General features: G+C 43.3%; 2 protein-coding genes and 1 long non-coding RNA gene across 5 annotated transcripts; 1 reads left to right on the top strand and 2 right to left on the bottom strand.

Moving 5' to 3' along the window:
- The first annotated feature begins 390 nt into the window (after positions 1-390).
- LOC127307839 (auxin-responsive protein IAA7) lies at positions 391-4,320 on the top strand. Of its 2 annotated transcripts, none has more exons than XM_051338621.2 (8): positions 391-828; positions 968-1,048; positions 1,135-1,423; positions 1,886-1,961; positions 2,742-2,998; positions 3,216-3,354; positions 3,855-3,915; positions 4,003-4,320. In XM_051338621.2, exons 3-8 carry the CDS (start codon positions 1,183-1,185, stop codon positions 4,042-4,044), a joined length of 816 nt encoding a protein of 271 aa, XP_051194581.1. In that variant the 5' UTR covers positions 391-828; positions 968-1,048; positions 1,135-1,182; the 3' UTR covers positions 4,045-4,320. The 2 variants fall into 2 exon arrangements, with proteins under 2 accessions (XP_051194581.1, XP_051194580.1); XM_051338620.2 differs by having other exon boundaries at positions 392-828; positions 2,736-2,998.
- Positions 4,321-9,200: 4,880 nt separating this feature from the next.
- On the bottom strand, positions 9,201-10,834 carry LOC127307840 (small ribosomal subunit protein eS24z). The gene is made up of 4 exons (XM_051338622.1): positions 10,603-10,834; positions 10,346-10,516; positions 9,519-9,605; positions 9,201-9,434 (listed from the first exon to the last, which is right to left on the bottom strand). Exons 1-4 carry the CDS (start codon positions 10,726-10,728, stop codon positions 9,402-9,404), a joined length of 417 nt encoding a protein of 138 aa, XP_051194582.1. The 5' UTR covers positions 10,729-10,834; the 3' UTR covers positions 9,201-9,401.
- Positions 10,835-14,193: 3,359 nt separating this feature from the next.
- On the bottom strand, positions 14,194-16,852 carry LOC127307841 (uncharacterized). Of its 2 annotated transcripts, XR_011747010.1 has the most exons (3): positions 16,628-16,852; positions 15,578-16,418; positions 14,194-14,465 (listed from the first exon to the last, which is right to left on the bottom strand). It is a non-coding gene; the product is annotated as an uncharacterized lncRNA (long non-coding RNA). The 2 variants fall into 2 exon arrangements; XR_011747009.1 differs by lacking the exon at positions 16,628-16,852 and having other exon boundaries at positions 15,578-16,469.
- Positions 16,853-18,409: the final 1,557 nt, after the last annotated feature.

An 18,409-nucleotide genomic window follows, 5' to 3' on the forward strand; every position in this document is an offset into this window, starting at 1 on the left:
ATTAACGTGGCGCAGGCTGCCGAAGCGACGCAGCGACGCAGTTACTGGCGCGTTTGAGAAGACGCATCGACGCAGAGTCGCTGCCAGGCGGGCCCGATGAAACGTCCGTCAGACGCGAGCGGACATTTTCCGGACGTTCGCGGAGACGCATCCGAGGCGCATATTTAGGCCAGGTTTGCGTCTCTGCGAATGGCCCGATCATTTTGCGTCGCTCCGTTGGAGGTGGTGTCAGATCACAGTGGACGACGCGCCCCTGGAGATGCCCTAATGCCAAGCTGTGATTTTCTAATGTAAAGTAACCTAGGTCTCTTAAGTAACTGCTTGCCTCCCTTCGTTAATGGAGCACCTCTGTCAGAGCTTTCCCCTAAATTAGCACCTTCTGCTACCTTTTGAGAGAGAGAGAGATGGAGAGAGAAGCAGCAAGGTCACACACGCACGTCTCCATCAGGCTATGACCAGCGCTGTATCTATAATTCTGTATGGAGTAGAACAGGGATGTCATGGGCGGCAGCAGCTAGAGATGCGCTGTGAATGATCACGTTGGCGACGCTCCCTTTCCATTTCTAGAATCTCGCCCTCGCTGCTCCACCCCCTCTTCCCAGCCGACCTCTTTCTTCCTTCTACACCACCACCACCACCACCAGCGGCAGCTCCAATCCAAACTGAAACTACAAGTCCCACAAAGATTAATTCGGAGTGTGTGAGCTGGTGGTTCTCGCCGAGCCAAGCACAAGGCCAAGAACTGCCTCGCACTTACACGGCGCCCCCTTCTTTGGATCTTTCAAAAGGAAACGAGAGAGGAGGAGGAGGAAGAAGAGACCATCATTGGTGATTCCACTTCCACAAGGGCCCTGTCTTTTTCTTCCTCTTATTTTCTTCGCCATTGTTTACTTGGTGTTTCACTTGCGCCGATTTCTTTCTTGGTTTTAACTCCTGTCCTCTTCTCGTTTCGGCACAACCTACGCAGCCACAGCAACATCAACTGCGTTCGGGGACGGGCTTAAAAGATCTCACTCTACGTCGGAGCAAAGCAACTGAACTAGACACGGTAATCTCTTCCTCCCTCTCTCTGTCGCTCTGTTCTTGCGCTTTCAGCTGCAAAATCCTGACCCCATTGTTCTTCTGCTTGTGCAGGAACTAATTTGTGGTGGTTGCTAGGAGCCTAGACCGAGGAGGGGGGAGATGGAGGATGCAGAGATCAGGAAGAGCAGAGGCGTCTGCTCGACGGCGCTCTTTCTCAACTGGGTGGGCAGGACAGCTGAACAGGACCAAGAGGAGGAAGAGAAGACGCTCGAGCTCAGCCTTGGGCTCCCCGGAGGAGGCCGCAGGAGGACGGCGTGCAGGGAGAAAGGCAAGCACCCTGCCGTCGACGGCTCCGTCGACCTCTCTCTTGGCTACTCTACGCTTGTCCCCAACTCACAAGGTATGGAACCGCGATGATCACCACTTTACATTGCCGGCGCATGCTGTTCTTGCTCTCTCTTTTCCCGTGCACTGGTCGTTTCGCTGTCTTGTGTTTCTTTATTTTGAACGGCAGCAAAAGTTTTGCACGCCTACAATGGTGTTTTCTGATGTGATGAAACCTGGACATCACATCAGTGCAAGTTTCTTGAGATATGATTGGAAATGTTGCATTGCTTTGTACCAGTTAATACTTCTGCCTGGCTAGACCTGCGGGTAATCTGGAAAGGACTTGATGGACTTGTGTTGCAGTGTTGCCTGATTGCTTTTCTTCTGACAATTTGAACTTGTTTGGGAGCTTGATGGCGCATGGTAGTTTTTTGTAACACTGTTTTTCCTGTTGATGATTACAAACATTTCTAGTCGGCACAATCGATCAAACCATAACTTCACCTCACAATACCCCCTTCTTGTGCTTGTGCAGGCAAGACAAACGGGTCCCCAGAAGCAGTTACACGGAATGCACTTGCTGCACCAAACAATAATAGCTCCCAGACAAGGTGGTAATCATAAGCCTAGCTTCACATGTCAAGCTCAAAAATACCTGTGCTTTCTTGGAGCATGCAACTGTTGATGTCTCTGATTCTTTATTCTTCCCACCCATCTGCCATGGCATGAGTTAAAGAGAAAGGGTACCTCCATCTCCTGCACTGCTCCACATTTATGGCAAAATCTATCCCATGATTCAAGGGTCAGGTTGCTTGTTTGGTTCTCTTGCCTGACATGCATGGAGATGGAGCTCCTGCTCTTTCAGATGGATGCATTTATTGTAGGATAACTAGCACTGTTCTTTGTTTCTCTCTGCTTAAATAAAATTAAACTAGGAAAATTGATGATTCTAAGTCCATTGAGAAGTCGGTAGTTCTATTCTATGCAATTACTTGTTTTCCATTAGATGAAGAATAAACGCCCAGGATTTCAGGGTGGTTGAATTAGAAATAAGAATTTCTCGTTCAACTTAGAATTAGAAACTCTTAAACTAATTTGGTAAGATGAGTGTTTATCATGCAAAAGTTCCATTTGCCAATGCTGCAAGATTACTAACTGAACTTCCAATATCCTTTAAATTTACGCATAAGTTCAGAATTGGATGCTCAGAACTGTTTGAAGCATGCATACTTCAGGTTGTTAAGATTAATTCATTTAAATATCTCATCAAATATAAATTTACTACTAGCAGGTATTTACACTTTTAATAACACTAGTATTTATTGCTGCAATAACCCATTAGACTACCTTCTTCTTTTCGTTTACCAATCTTCTTCAACCTTCAGTTGCAGATCTCCTGGTGCTCCTGTTGTTGGATGGCCTCCTGTTCGCGCATCCAGAAGAAACCTGGCTAGTTCTAGCAGAGCAGCAGCCCTTGAACAACAAAATGTGAAAAAGGCTGTGAAGGCTGAAGAGACCAAGAGAGCTCCATTTGTGAAGGTTAACATGGATGGTATCCCTATTGGTAGGAAGATTGACCTGAACGCCTTCAATAGCTACGAGAAGCTTTCTGTAGCTGTCGACAAATTGTTCCGGCACCTTCTTGCGGGTATCTGAGCTTCCATTTTAATGATTTCATGTAGCAATATCATTCAGTTATACTAGTTTCAGTATTAGTAGTTCGCAACTTACAGCGTAATATTGTACCAATGCACTATAAAAGTTTGTTTCCGCGGTATCTAGATTTTGGTGTTTGAATGGCTCAGTGCCTCAGTCAATTCATGATGGTCTAATTATCTGCTCTTAATTTGCATCCTTGTATGTAGCCCAAAGAGATCCTCGCACAGAGGAGTGTCCTCCGGAAGAGGTGGCAATATCTGGTCTACTAGATGGAACTGGGGAGTACACTCTGGTTTATGAGGATTATGAAGGTGACAGAGTACTGGTTGGAGATGTTCCATGGGGGTAAGCCATCTTTGCTGTCTGTGTTCTCCTCCAGTAATGTGGTTAAAATAGATCTGTATCTGTACTCAGAAGGTAAATGCGTGCATAAGTTTAAGGTGATGCTAACACGGACTGCCTGAATTGGGAAAGGACAGAACAGCACGGTGACAGGCCTGGGCTATTAGCTGAAGTTTGAACGGTCTAAACAAATGTTACTAGTATTTTTTTCACAAAGGGAATATATTAATATCAAGAAAATACCAGTTCAACATTTACACCTGGCCTCTACAAACAATTGTGACTGTTGATGGATTAGAATACATTCTCTTTTTTTCTGATAAAGGATTAGAATAGAATACATTCAATTGCTAACTAGACACAGTTTTGTTCTTTTACTTGTAAGTTATTGCACAGAGTGGAGTACAACCTTGTAGTTACTAGTTAGGCAGTACAAAATCAAGACTTGATCTACACTATGATCAGTATACAACTCTGCTTAACTGTTAGAGCAATTCATGCAGAATGTTCGTTTCATCAGCGAAGAGGCTGCGAGTGCTGAAGACGTCTGACCTCTCTTCATCTGTGAGTACCTCTACACTCTCCTGCTCACCTTCTCCATGTCTACAATATTTTACCTTACTCTCAGACTGGATTTCATCCTCCATGCAGCTAATCACTTCAAACCGGAAGAGAACAGCAGCTGATTGTTGACCTTGTTTTAGAGTTGCTTGGACAGACACTAAGTGGGACGTGCTATGAAGAAGAATTGGATCTTCTGAGCTTGTATCATCTTCCGCTCATTCCTTTGTTGTTGCTCTGACTTGTCGGGCTTCCGTGATCTTATGTAACTTGTTGATTTCCGAAGAATGACCGGAGAAGTGATACAATTGTGCAATTTAACTTGACTATATGGAACTTTTTAGCCCAAATCAAATCTACATTCGTGGACCCTATCCTTTCAACGGATGGTCGATTTGGATGGACGCCTGTTTTGTTGCCTGTGATCTAGCTCTTTCTGAGAATAAAGCGCCACGTTTGTATTAACTCACAGAAACATCCAATACAAGATTGTTTTCAACATTGTGAGCCTGCGCATCACGGTCATCCCGCGCCGCCTCCGCCTTCAATCAGCACCGGCAACCATCATAGAAGCAGCACGGTGAGCCTGCGCATATTTGGGCACCTTAATCGCATCATTTGGTGAATCCTAGCTAGTTTTGGCATCTTGGCTGGACAGCATCGCCGACGATCTCGTCGGAGCAACTCTGCTGACCTCCAACTGGTAGCGTTGATACTACCTTACTCAGCGTGGAGTCACGCTCCGAACGAGCTTATCTGAGTCGTTAGGCTGGTGCCAACGCAGGCGTGAGTGAGGGCGGTAGCGGCGGCGTCGGGGCGAGAGAGAGGCGGGAGTGGGGCGAGAGGCCAGCGGCAGGCGACGGCGCGGGCGCCCGGCGGTAGCGCCCGCTCCCGCCCGGCTAACACCTGCGTTGGGGGCGAGAGGGAGGCGAGAGAGGGGCGGTAGCGAGGCGGCAGCGTTGGCGGGGCGGGGCGAGAGAGGGGCGAGCGAGAGGGCGGGCGAGAGCGGGCGATAGGCGGGCGAGTGGCGGGCGAGATGCGGGCGAGAGGCGGGCGGTAGTGTGTAACGGCTAGCTGACGTGGCGCGATCTGATTCGTCCACGTCAGCTAGCCGTTGGGGTTCAAAAAATCCGGAAAAAATGCCAAAACCCCCTATAAATACCCCCCCCATATGGTTTCGCTCATTCCACACCTCACTTCATCAGCTTCACTCTCCATTTCCACTCCTCTCAACGCCATGTCTTCGTCTAGCAGCAGTTCGAGCGACGGAATGGAGGGTGATATGATCGAGCAGTTCCAGGAGGAGTATGAGGAGGAGATGCTCAACGAGGAGGTGGTGCCAAGACGTCGACGCCACCGAGAGTTCATCAGGCGTGATCGTCTGGGTGCCCACGATCGGCTCTTCGAGGACTACTTCGCCGACGACTGCAACTATCCTCTGAGCTACTTTCGGCGAAGGTATCGGATGAGGCGATCCCTTTTTCTGCGCATTGTGGATAGATTGGGTGAATACTCTCCGTATTTCACCCAAAGAGTTGATGCTCTCAACCGTGCTGGTTTTTCTCCCCTACAAACAAAAGTGTACTGCGGCTTTGCGTCTGTTAGCTTATGGAGCCGCTGCAGATACGATAGATGAGTGGGTTAAGTTAGCTAGACAAACTTCATCAGATTGTCTAGATAGATTCTGTGAAGGCATCATTGACTGTTACGGGGAGATGTTTTGCCGTCGCCCAACTGTGGAGGATACTCAGCGTCTGTTAGCGAAAGCCGAGGAGCGTGGCTTTCCGGGCACGATCTGGCATGCCTTTTTTGGAGTGGCCGGGTCCAACAACGACATCAATGTACTCAACCAGTCGCCGTTGTTCACTGATGTGCTTAGGGGAGAAGCACCCGTAGTGAACTTCACGGTGAATGGACACGAGTACCACTATGGTTACTACCTTGCCGACGGCATCTACCCCTCCTGGCCGGTGTTCATGATAGGTGTTACTCTTCCACAAAGTGAAAAGCATCGAGTGTTCACTGCTGCTCAATCAGCGCATCGCAAAGATGTCGAGTGTGCCTTTGGAGTGTTGAAGGCTAGGTTCAACATTCTAGCAGTTTCGGGACGCTCCTACTCGAGGCGTACTCTTGGATTGATCATGCGTGCATGTGTCATTCTGCACAACATGATCATCGACGATGAGCGTGGTACAAATTTGGACAACATCTATGAGACAGTTGCTTCAAATGTCGGCCCTGCAATACACCACCATGCACCACCAAGCCTAGCAGCCAGGATTCAGATGGACACCGAAATGAGGGAGTCACCGATGTATACACGGCTCCAGCATGATTTGATTGAGCATGTGTGGGCTAATTCCTAGATTATGTAATTTTTTCAAATTTTTATGTAATCTTTTCAAATTTGTATGTAATTTTTTTTATGATGTAATCGGTAACAATTTTAGTTCAATAAAATAATTTCCTTGCATTATTTATATTGTTGTAATCTGAAAAAGAAATGCTGATGTCGAGGAGAGAGAAAAGCTGACGTGGAGGAAAGAGAAGTAAAGCTGGCACTATAGCCTGTGCATTGGCACCGTGGGGTAAGAGTGTGGTGAGAGTGAGGGAAAAAGCTGACGTGGCAGGCTAGAGTGAAGTGGTGCATTGGCACCAGCCTTAGACGGGGTTTGTAGCGTCGTTGTCGTCGATCGCCAGCATTCTCTCCCACGAGGTGACATGGTGGTGGGACCCTTTGGCAGGTTTGACTCAGTCACTGCCAACGAGGCAGCTGACCTGGATCAGACCTCACTTGTTAGTAATGTGTAGCTAGGTGTGTGTCGGTACAAAATGTATTTAATGTTAATTCAAATTCTAGAAAATTTACCACACTTTAGAATTTCATATCTAATTAATTTTAACTCGGAAAAATACAAATAGGATATCAATTTTTTTGAAAAATAATCTCTGTAGATGAAAATTTTAATATTGTTTTTTTATAAAAATAAAAAATTAAATTATTTAATAAGTCTTGTTTAAGCATTTTCCTTTATCAAAAATTCCAAAAGTATTAAATAATTAATAATACTTTTTGGAATAGGTAATAATCATTTAGAAAATAAGGCAAACACAAAAATTAATTTTCTTTTATCATAAGTTATTATAGGCATTTAAACTCTAAATGGTATATATTTTAATTATGATCCTTAAAAAATTGATAAAAATAAGAAAAATGTTAAACCCATTATTAACTTTATTTAAAAATTGTTTCTTAATTTAAAATTTACTTAATAAGTTATTACTTTAAAACTATATAACAAGATAAGAAACCCTGATTAATGAAACCCTAACTTTATTTCATGTGAAACCCTAATTTGTGTTCACCTTTAAAACCGTAGAAACCTATGAAATGGGATCATATTATCCCAACCCTTAGCTCTACACTAAGAAGATAAATGCATGCTCGAATTATACAAGTCCAAAGTACATGTAAGTTGTTATTTCATGTTTTCATTTTGAATAAACCCTATGATCAAGAAGTACCAAATATAGGTGAACCCTAACTTGTTAAGTTTCATGTTATCACCATTAATCATGATTGATTAGTATCATAACACTTTGATCAACTAAAGTAGCAACCATGTGTAATTATTAACCCTATGCCCTCCGCCTCGAGTGGGCGCGCCAATTTCCCGAAGACGTCGCCACCACGGAAGCCTTCTACGCGCAGAAGGAGGCGGCGAAGGCGGCGGCGAAGAAGAAGAAGAAGGCGCGCCGCGAGAAGCGTCGGGCGGAGTCCGCGGCGAGGAAGGCGGCGAGGGCCGAGAAGGCGGCGAGGAAGGAGGAGGAGAAGAAAAAACGACGCAGGGCCGTCCACCATCGTCCTCTCCTCCTCATCCTCCTTCGAGTGGACTTCGACGCCGGTGCCAGAGACGACTCCGAGCAGCCACTCCTCCGACTACGACTGGGATTCGGAGTAGGATAGAGTAGTTTTAAATAAAATGTATGTCGTATCGTCGAACTTCTAATATATTTCGCAGTTTCAATTAAATTTTCTTCTTTTATTTGATTTTGTTTGATTTAATTTGAAATGAAAACGGTCGAAGTAGTCGTTCGCGCTGCATAATGGCGCGCCCGGCGGAGGAGCAGTTTTTCCGCCCGAGCCCGCGTGGCAAAATGCCGCTTCCGGCGGGGCAGTTTCACCTCAACGCGCGATATCTGTTTGTAGCGCGGTGCAACCTACCTATAGCGTGCCGATTTTTGCAGCGTCTGTTGGAAATGCTCTAAGTTTCTATAAATGTTTGAGTTTTAGCGCATTATATTTTTTTCTTAACTACTACCTCAGTCTGGATTTAATCGAGGCGGGCACTCTATATCGTATAGGCTAGCGCTGTGTAGCTTCCGCGTCAATCTAATCAGACCGAAGGGAGTACATAAGACTTAGACTGAAATTCTAAATCTTTCTTAAGATTTACAAAATCTATAAATATCTATCAATAAGGACACATATCTAACTACTTTTGTTTCCGGTCCAAATCCCACCCTATTTTCGATTCAAATCCACGGCCCGCTATATCCACATTCAAATCCGAAACCAATCAATATTCGCTCCGATTTAAATTTGAGAAAAATATATGGTAAAGAATATAGTATGAGCAAAATTTGATATGATCCGGTCCGTTCACAACCCTAGTTCTCGCAGATCGAGGATGTGTTCCAGTCACCCTGATCTGGCACCACCGCACCCTCAAGATCACAATGTTCACGCCCATATCGCTACTCACAATTGCACAAAGACGAAATTGAGCAACAAGCTGTCGAGATGATTGCAGCCGGTCACTGTCAGCCGGTCTAATCACTGCCATCTCAATGCCTTCACTATCGAAAACAAGTTTTCCATGCCCGTGATGGATGAGTTAGTGGGAACGAATCTGTTCTTCAAGCTACCCAAATTTCATCTCGTATATGAGAATGCTCAGTGTCTGGCCCTTGTAGACTTACAGGCTCTTCATGAAAATCAGTTATTTGGGAAAATTTCTAAATGTAGTTTCGCACAAAACAAGCTGAGTACTTGGATCATATTATATCTGACAATGGTGAAGACACTAGGAATGATCAATTGGCCTGCCAGCTGAGCTGCACGGATTTCTTGTCTTACTGGTTACTATCGCAAATTAGTCAAAATTTAACTTTACAAATCAAAATCATGCACTCTAAGAATATTAAAAAATAACCTTCAAATTAGAGTTACTCAGCAAAATAGCTTCACCTGAACTCAACATGAAGAAACAGAACGCTATTAGCAATTAAATTGTAGACCAGCCAGACATGTTGATCAATACCCAAGTCAATGACACACCAATGTAACAGGATAAGATGTAAAAGCTCAAAAATCTCTTTCTAGTAGATCAAGGGTTCAACACCAGTGCTACCAAGACTGCATGTCCATAGGGGTACAAAAATAGACAGTGCACAGACTGAAACAGAAGGCGCATAACTATTTCTCCTCACTTCTTCTTCGCTGCTTCCCCAGCCTTGGTCTGCAAAAGTCATGCATATATTGAAATTAGTTCTGAAATATTAGTTTTGGAACTCAGGAGTCTGAATAGTATGGATTTGCATACCTTCTTCACACCACGGATCTTCTTGGTCCTGTTCTTCCTCTCCTTGATCTGCTTACGTGACTTCTCTACCTTGGTGGCCAGACCATTCTGTAGAAAGAGTGATGAAAATGAGCAAATCAGAACTTGAAAATTATAGTTTTTATGGTGTTGCTTGATTTCATTTTCAATCACTGGTGCACTAGAAAATGAAGGGACATAGAGTGTTGTTTCTGCCATACTGCAAATAATTTACAACTATAAACCATGATTCAAAGGTTAGTCTGCTAACAAATTCTGAATGGTGCCGAGCAAAACCTACAGTACTCAAATATCAAGCATCAATGGCTAAACAATTAATAAATTATATTCAATCATCAGAGTGAGAACAGCTCAATGGCGGGTAACAACAAAAGGGACGGAGCCAATTTATAGCTGTCCGTCAGTAGTACCAACATTTAGAAAAACATACCACATCAGAAGGTGGATTGCACAACACGCTAGCGAACAAGGGTAAGTATTCGTTTGTTGTTCTAGTACAAACATACCATATCGGAAGGTGGATTGCACCAACTGGTAGAAAAAAAAGGTCCAGGATTGGTTTGTTGTTCTCGTGCCAACTTATAGATCAGTACAATGTAGCCGTGTCTAATATCTGATACTATTTGTTAAAAATAAGATGACTACAGATCAAACTAAACTAGACATGTCATTGTGAACTGAAGCGGCAAAAACAGCTGCTTACACTAGGTCATGACTGCAATTCTGTCAGACAATAAGCAGATTTAGCAGGCAATCCTAATGATTAAGAGCATGTTCGTGAGCGAGGAATGAAGCAAAGAGAGCCGTACCCTGATCAGCCTGTACTTGGGCTCGAACTTCTTGGCGGCCTCGAGGCTGTCGTAGATGAGGCCGAAGCCGGTGGACTTGCCGCCTCCGAAGTGGGTGCGGAACTTGAAGACGAAGATGCAGTTCGAGTCCTTGACATCGTAAATCCTCGACAGCTTATCCTTGAGATCCGCCTGCGAAACACACAGATCAGATATCTAGCGGCGAGAACCACAAGCGCAGAGAAGACATGATCTGCGTCGGAAGACTGAGCACGCACCTTGGAGACGTTGGCGCGGCCGGGGTGGATCACCTCGAGCACGAACTGCTTGCGGGAGAGGAGGCGGTTCGTCATGAACTTGCGGGTGCGGAGCGTCACCGCGGGCTGTGTCTTCGTGTCCGACATGGTTGCTCCCGCTGCCGGAGGTTCGTCGGCTTCGGTGGGATCCTAGAAGCGACGACGGCGGGGCGCGTGAGAGGCGGCGGCGGCAGAGGTGGCGGCCGGGCGTGGTAGAGGAGCTTTTATATACGGCTGGAACCCTAGGTCTTTGCAGCTCGACTGTGGACGGGCCTTATATGGGCTGGTAGAGCTTTAGGATAGTTGGACTTGCTAGACCTGTGGGCCGGTTTTTAATGGCCTTGTTTTGTGGTTACAGGATACAAGATGAATTTTTCGATGCTAAAAAAATGATGATTTTTTCGAAAAAAAAAACAAAAGACATGGATGAGCTTTCGCTCTTAAAGCCGCTAAGATTTTTTTCTTTTAGATTTTCTCTCTTTAAAGTATAGAAGAACTAATTAGATACATACATTTACATAAGATATTTTTTTCGAGAATACACCATAGAAAAGTGTATCAATCACATAAAAGTGTGCCAAAGAAGGTAATGTTTGTGCTGCTAACACGGGGTGGCAGCTCCCCACTCACTCCTACTCTCCATACTATCACGGTACAGCCTTGGATCTAGAAAAGCAAAAGTCGTGCCATGAAAAAGTTTGGCTAGCTGCTACCTATCAAACTCCTCTCTAATCTTCTCCCTAATGGTGGACTGCGAAGCCACGGTTCCATTGAAGACCACGTTCCGGTATCCCTAGATGCAACAGAAGACTAGGATGATAGCTGTCCACGTGTCTCGCTCATGCATCATAAGACATAAATTATTTTTCTCTTCTTTTTGCGAATTGTTTTCTCATGGTGAATACATTTGCGAAAGCCAATGATGTAGTCTTGTAGTCTTGGCACTCACACATATGATGCTGATGGGTAAGAGAGGAGCAAAGAACACAACTGACTCTTTGCTAACAATGAGATCAGTGGAAGTACTCAATAGTACTAGAGTCTAAGACTCCCTCATTCTCTATGTATGTTGTCTATGTATATGTTGTCGGTGACTTAAATGCATCTGTACATGTAATAGTAGGAAACTATTTATAGGTGAAATGCCTTTTTGTGGCGCACTAAATAACCATGTGTCATTAAAAAAAATTGTAGCGCACCCAAGCACGTGCGGCACTAAATAATGCCATTTATGGTGGCGCACCAACTTTTCATGCGCCACAGAATTTGTTATTTCTATGGCGCACTAACTCCCCATGCGGCACAAAATTCTGGTGGGACTCGCGGCCAATTATATTTTGAGTATTTCTGTGGCGGATGAACCTGGATGTGCCACAGAAATATCGCCTTTCTGTGGCGCATGTGGCCAAATACGCCATAGAAGTGCTGCTTTTTGTGGCGCCACAGAAGATTTTTTTCAACCGTCCACGCAACACACCCCCATCGCCTTTTTAGTGTTCAAAAAATCACAGAAAACTATAAAAAGTTCAAAGAAAATCCTTTGAACTGTACTTATATTAAGTGGTATACTTGTAGGGAAAATTGGAAAACATGAATTTCAATGTATTTTTCAAAAAAATCATGAAATCTTCAAATGGATTTTCTGGTTGCATACGAAGTTGGAAAAATACGCACAATATATCAAAATGACCGGGAGAAAATTCTACATCCGAATTCACCGCCTTTGGCTCTTCTGAAATTTACAATCGGCAAATTCGATAAGAGAAAAAAGTTACGGCAAAGTCAAGAATTTTTCCTGCAAAAATTAAAATTTCGAAAAAAAATTCTATGACTCACCAAATGCACATGCGCCACAGAATTGTTAGGTTGAAATTTAAATTCAGCAGCGCCCTTCTCCCTCTCTCTTTTCTCCTCCTCCTCCACTTCTCCTCCACTTCACCTTCTCCTCCACTTCCAAGTCCCACCGACCGATGACCAAGTCAACAGGCGACCTCCTCCCTCCTCTCCTCCACCTCCGGCCTCCTCCACCACCCGGTGACCTCCTCCTCCTCCTCCACACCCGATGACCTCCTCCTCTTCCCCCACCTTCGGCGACCCCCTTTGGTCGGCCTCCTCCTCCTCCTCCACCCACCCACCCACCACCTCCGGACGGCCTCCTCCTCCTCCTCCACCCACCCACCTCCGGCAACCTCCGGCAAATTTCAAAAAAAATCCGGTGAAAATCCGACGACCCCAGACCGAGATCTGGCCACCATTTTTTTAATTCAAAAAAAAATTATGTGGCGCACCACCGCTGCGTGCGCCACAGAAAGTTTTCTATGACGCATGCCTGCCTGGTGCGCCACAGAAATGCCACTTTATGTGGCGCATGTGTCCGTGCGCCACAGAATTCACATTTTTGTGGCGTGGATTTGGCGCACCCTCCGTGCGCCACGGAATTCAAAAACGGTGCACCACTGATGAGCCTTTTCCTGCCATTGATGTAAAGTCCTTTTATATATTATATTTTCTTACCAGGGAACAAGGAAATTGTAAAATATAGTATGAAGGAGAAAGACACAATACAATCATATCTTCCACATAACCACGAATCAACCGGTGGAAAGTATGGATGCATCCTCCCTCGAATCGTGGTGTCCCGTGAAGATCCACTAAGGTCACTAACTCACTATAATGGTGTGCTAGCTTGGAGCCTAATTAGTAATTCTTCCGAATATATGGTCAACGGAGTTGGCACAATAGGGGGTGTATGCAAATCATTCGATCAAACTTCTAGATTCGTGATCCAGCGTCCAGATTGGAGCATGAAGTGTCAAGTCCCGCTCGATCGAAAAACAAGGTAGGGTTTTGAGGAGGGGAGTGAATGAGGGGATCGGACCATTTTTTGCACTTGACAGGCGCAGACTGTCCATAATTTGGTGGTGCTCCCCGATTTGCTCTTCCGGAAATCCCTAAAAGGGTCACTCTCTCATTTACACAACAAAATGGACTAGCTTAGTACATCTAGCCCTAGGTGGTATTGCTCTCCATATTAGAGGTTCGGGAAGCTGGATCACTTCAGAACACGCCATAGGTATGGTTGGGTGCAATTTATTATGATATGAATTATTTTATTATTGACTTCATATAATATGGAGACAATACCTTTGGATGCCCTAATAAAGACAAGCTGAATATTAGAAATTTAAGTAATGTGATACAACACGTCGATCCGTTGCTATATTTTCAGAGGCACATTGGTTCCTTAAAAAAAAGAGGCAGCACCTTTGGTCTCTGCTCGAGTGATGCAGGTAACGAAGTCCTATATACTAGATTTAGATGTGCCCCTTGGCGTACGATCCCGTGGATCTCGTGCAAATATGTATTTTTTATAACAATAATAAAATTAACTGCTAATATAATAATACATTTCTTAGGTTTTATAAAAATATTGTCAGTAGAATTAAATTACAAACAGAGCAGCAAATTTAAAGTCACGTCTTCACGTGCAGCCCGTCTTTCGCATTGATAAATATTTTGTAAAACGCTTTATAATACCCTTAGAGAATAACAGAGGCAGTGGCGTTAACCTGGTTACCGGAACCAGCACAAAATAGACATATTAGTCTAACCAACCAGATAACACCTGGTGTTGCAAAAGAGATCAAACAACAAAATCGAATAGGCTATAAACAACCATACGGGTACTACAGAATGCACAACAATTTTAGAGATACAACTTTGGTTCTAAGTTTAGCAATCGTTTGACTTGACGCATCAGGTATTCGTTTTTATCTTCTAGCTCTATAAGTTGAGCGCAATGAAAAAAACATCCTCTAGACCCAATCCTTTTCCGTCTAAATCACCTACTGCAACGAAGCATAAAGCCAAATGTTAAAGTCTGCAACTCAGTTAAATATGTACCCACAAATCCGTATAGCCAAAAAATCAAGGAACTATGGAACTATCTCAAAACTGAAAGGAAACCAAGGAGAAAAGTCTCTACATCCTCTTTTCTTATTGGTTCAAAAGAAGATATCAAAAATTGAAGCATTCGTAAATTTTATATTGGAAATAACAAACCCAAAGTACTAACCGAAAGGAATCGAATATGCTGCTACTCCAGAAATAGAGAACAACGGACGGAATTCAAGATGCGTTCATCCCCTTTCTTGAGAAAATCTACATTTTCTTGTGTAAAACAGAAGGTGTTATGCAGCTAAGAATTCAGTGAAACAGGTGCTTCATTACATTGGTACAAACCACACAAAAAAAACTCAAATGCCAACTTGCGGCATTCTAAAATGTGCTATCTCAAACTAAATGGAAGTCTTTCTTTTCCTGAACAAAGAAACCCAAATGGCAGCTACATGTGTCTTTTATACTTTCTGAAGTTAAAGGAAGATAATAAGCAAAAAATGACAATTTGAAGTTCCTGAAGAAGTGTTTATGTGTTTTCTGTAGTATATACGCACAACTTTAGAATTTGGAGAAATAGTTGGTCGCCTAGTTGCCCGGCCGAATGCTTTGAACTAAAGTGCAATGGCCAGGAGAATTAAGCCTCTAGCGTTGCATCACTGAATCACAATACATGACTACCCTTTACCCCTGTTTTTTCTTACAGAAGCAAAACATCGTTATGTGAAATAGAAAACATTATCTAAGCTAGTAAAGTGGCAAATGCATATTTATCTTTGTTCTTCATGATCAAAAAGTAGGCCCAGCATTTCCTGAGACGAAGAAGGCATCACCACCTAATCCCCTATTAGAATTACCGGTTGTAGATAAAATAATATTCATGAGTTACTACTGCAAAGGAAAAGAAGATGTCTAATAATTTATACTTAACTGATCATATGCCCATTCGAGACTACAGGGGAAATTAAAAGTATCACGTTATAATTTACACTTAATTGGTCATATGCTCATTCAATACTATATAGAAAACTTAGCGCTCGATCAATCATGTAGTACTCACCTTCTATTGTGTGGCAGACAAATTTTCCCGATGCTTCATTTGTCATCCACAATTAGATGGTTGTCCTAGTATGCAACAGCACAGAACCCCCAACATTATCAACTATCCTCTCTCGCTAATGACAGAAGCTGCAAATCCTGAGTCAAAAACAATGGCATCAACCACTCTCGTTCTGAAATAACCTACTTTTGATAAATATCAGTAAGCTTGTCCTAAAAGTGTTCTGCAAAAGAAAAGAACAAGTCCTGAAGGTATGCAATCTGGATGATTCACATGTATATGCATGTCAGCTGAAACACAAAGTCTTCTTTTGATAGATAATTCTGCAAGATAGGATCAATACAAAAATTTGTGGCAAAGGAAGAACTTCCATCTGCCCAGCTATCAATGTGAGCTTTGCAATGATAACACTACATAAATCTCACCTATATCTTTTTTTTGGGACTGCTCCTCTGTACATGAGTGTTGTAATATTATTACCAGGAAGAAACAAAGGTACTTCACATTTGATGAAATGACTCTGGCTCATCAAATGCCACATAAGGATATCAATATGAAAATTATTATTCTAAGATGCTGGAATATTTGTACAGAAAGAAACAGGAAGATTTTCAGTGGAGAAACACCTTCAATTATTTTTTGGAAGGGACAACTAAAATAGGATCTTGCCTTGGTTGTCCACATAGCAAGCAAAAAAGAAAGCTCAGTCCCTCAAAGGCTAGGTAGAACTCAATCTCTAATCTTGTTTTTCTTTTTCTTTTCTGTATAGCTATAAGTATTTACATTCTTTTCTCCTATTGTTTCAGCGTAAAAAACATGAGCGAAGTATTGAAGCATGGCACTGCAAGAAGGAAAAGGAGAAATAAGTTTAGTGTACGACATAATTAATTGAATAGGCGGGACTCCAATTTCGGCAAGAAATGTGGCAATATCTGTGTAGTTGCATATTATGTGCAAACAATACATACAAAATACTTTACGAACAAATGAGGAGAAAAATAATGTAAGAAGTTGTACAACACAAGATACAGATAGTAATCAAGTTCTTACATCATAAAGAAACATTCTATTCTATAATTATAGAAGAGACTTCTTATTGTTCTCCCGTTTGCACCTCTAAAATACACAGTGCGAGCACTTCATTAGAATAAAAACCAAAGAAATAAAAACAATTTAAAATGAAATGTAGAAACATTGCAGCAAAGATAAAAAAAATCTGCAGTCAAGTGATTTTTATCCTTTAAAATATATAGTAAAGATGACATATATTGCGTGTAACTGTGATACGTCTCAAACGTATCCATAATTTCTTATGTTCCATGCTACTTTTATGATGATACTCACATGTTTTATACACATTATATGTCATTATTATGCATTTTCCGGCACTAACCTATTAACGAGATGCCGACGAGTCAGTTGCTGTTTTCTGCTGTTTTTGGTTTCAGAAATCCTACAAAGGAAATATTCTCGGAATTGGACGAAATCAACGCCCAGGGTCTTATTTTTCCACGAAGCTTCCAGAAGACCGAAAGGATCACGAAGTGGGGCGACGAGGCGCCGCCACACTAGGGCCGCGCGGCCTAGGGGGGCCCGCGCCGCCCTAGCGTGTGGGGCCCCTGTCAGCCCTCCGACTCCGCCCTTCCGCCTACTTAAAGCCTTCGTCGCGAAACCCACTGTACCGAGAGCCACGATACGGAAAACCTTCCAGAGACGCAGCAACCGCCAATACCATCTCGGGGGATTCAGGAGATCGCCTCCGGCACCCGGCCGGAGAGGGGAATCATCTTCCGGAGGGCTCTTCATCGCCATGATCGCCTCCGGATCGATGTGTGAGTAGTTCACCCCTGGACTATGGATCCATAGCAGTAGCTAGATGGTTGTCTTCTCCTCATTGTGCTATCATGTTAGATCTTGTGAGCTGCCTATCATGATCAAGATCATCTATTTGTAATGCTACATGTTGTGTTTGTTGGGATCCGATGAATATTGAATGCTATGTCAAGTTGATTATCAATCTATCATATATGTTGTTTATGTTCTTGCATGCTCTCCGTTGCTAGTAGAGGCTCTGGTCAAGTTGATACTTGTAACTCCAAGAGGGAGTATTTATGCTCGATAGTGGGTTCATGCCTCCATTGAATCTAGGACAGTGATAGAAAGTTCTAAGGTTGTGGATGTGCTGTTGCCACTAGGGATAAAACATCGATGCTTTGTCTAAGGATATTTGTGTTGATTACATTACGCACCATACTTAATGCAATTGTCTGTTGTTTGCAACTTAATACCGGAAGGGGTTCGGATGATAACCTGAAAGTGGACTTTTTAGGCATAGATGCTTGCTGGATAGCGGTCTATGTACTTTGTCGTAATGCCCTGATTAAATCTCATAGTACTCATCATGATATATGTATGTGCATTGTTATGCCTTCTTTATTTGTCAATTGCCCAACTGTAATTTGTTCACCCAACATGCTATTTATCTTATGGGAGAGACACCACTAGTGAACTGTGGACCCCGGTCCATTCTTTACATCTGAAATACAATCTAATGCAATACTTGTTCTTTACTGTTCTTCGCAAACAAACATCATCTTCCACACTATACGGTTAATCCTTTGTTTTCAGCAAGCCGGTGAGATTGACAACCTCACTGTTACGTTGGGGCAAAGTACTTTGATTGTGTTGTGCATGTTCCACGTTGGCGCCGGAATCCCTGGTGTTGCGCCGCACTACACTCCGTCACCAACGACCTTCACGTGATCCTTGACACTACTGGTTCGATAAACCTTGGTTTCTTACTGAGGGAAACTTGCTGCTATACGCATCACA

Source organism: Lolium perenne, chromosome 6, assembly GCF_019359855.2.
Source record: "Lolium perenne isolate Kyuss_39 chromosome 6, Kyuss_2.0, whole genome shotgun sequence".
Classification (NCBI taxonomy): Eukaryota; Viridiplantae; Streptophyta; class Magnoliopsida; order Poales; family Poaceae; genus Lolium; species Lolium perenne.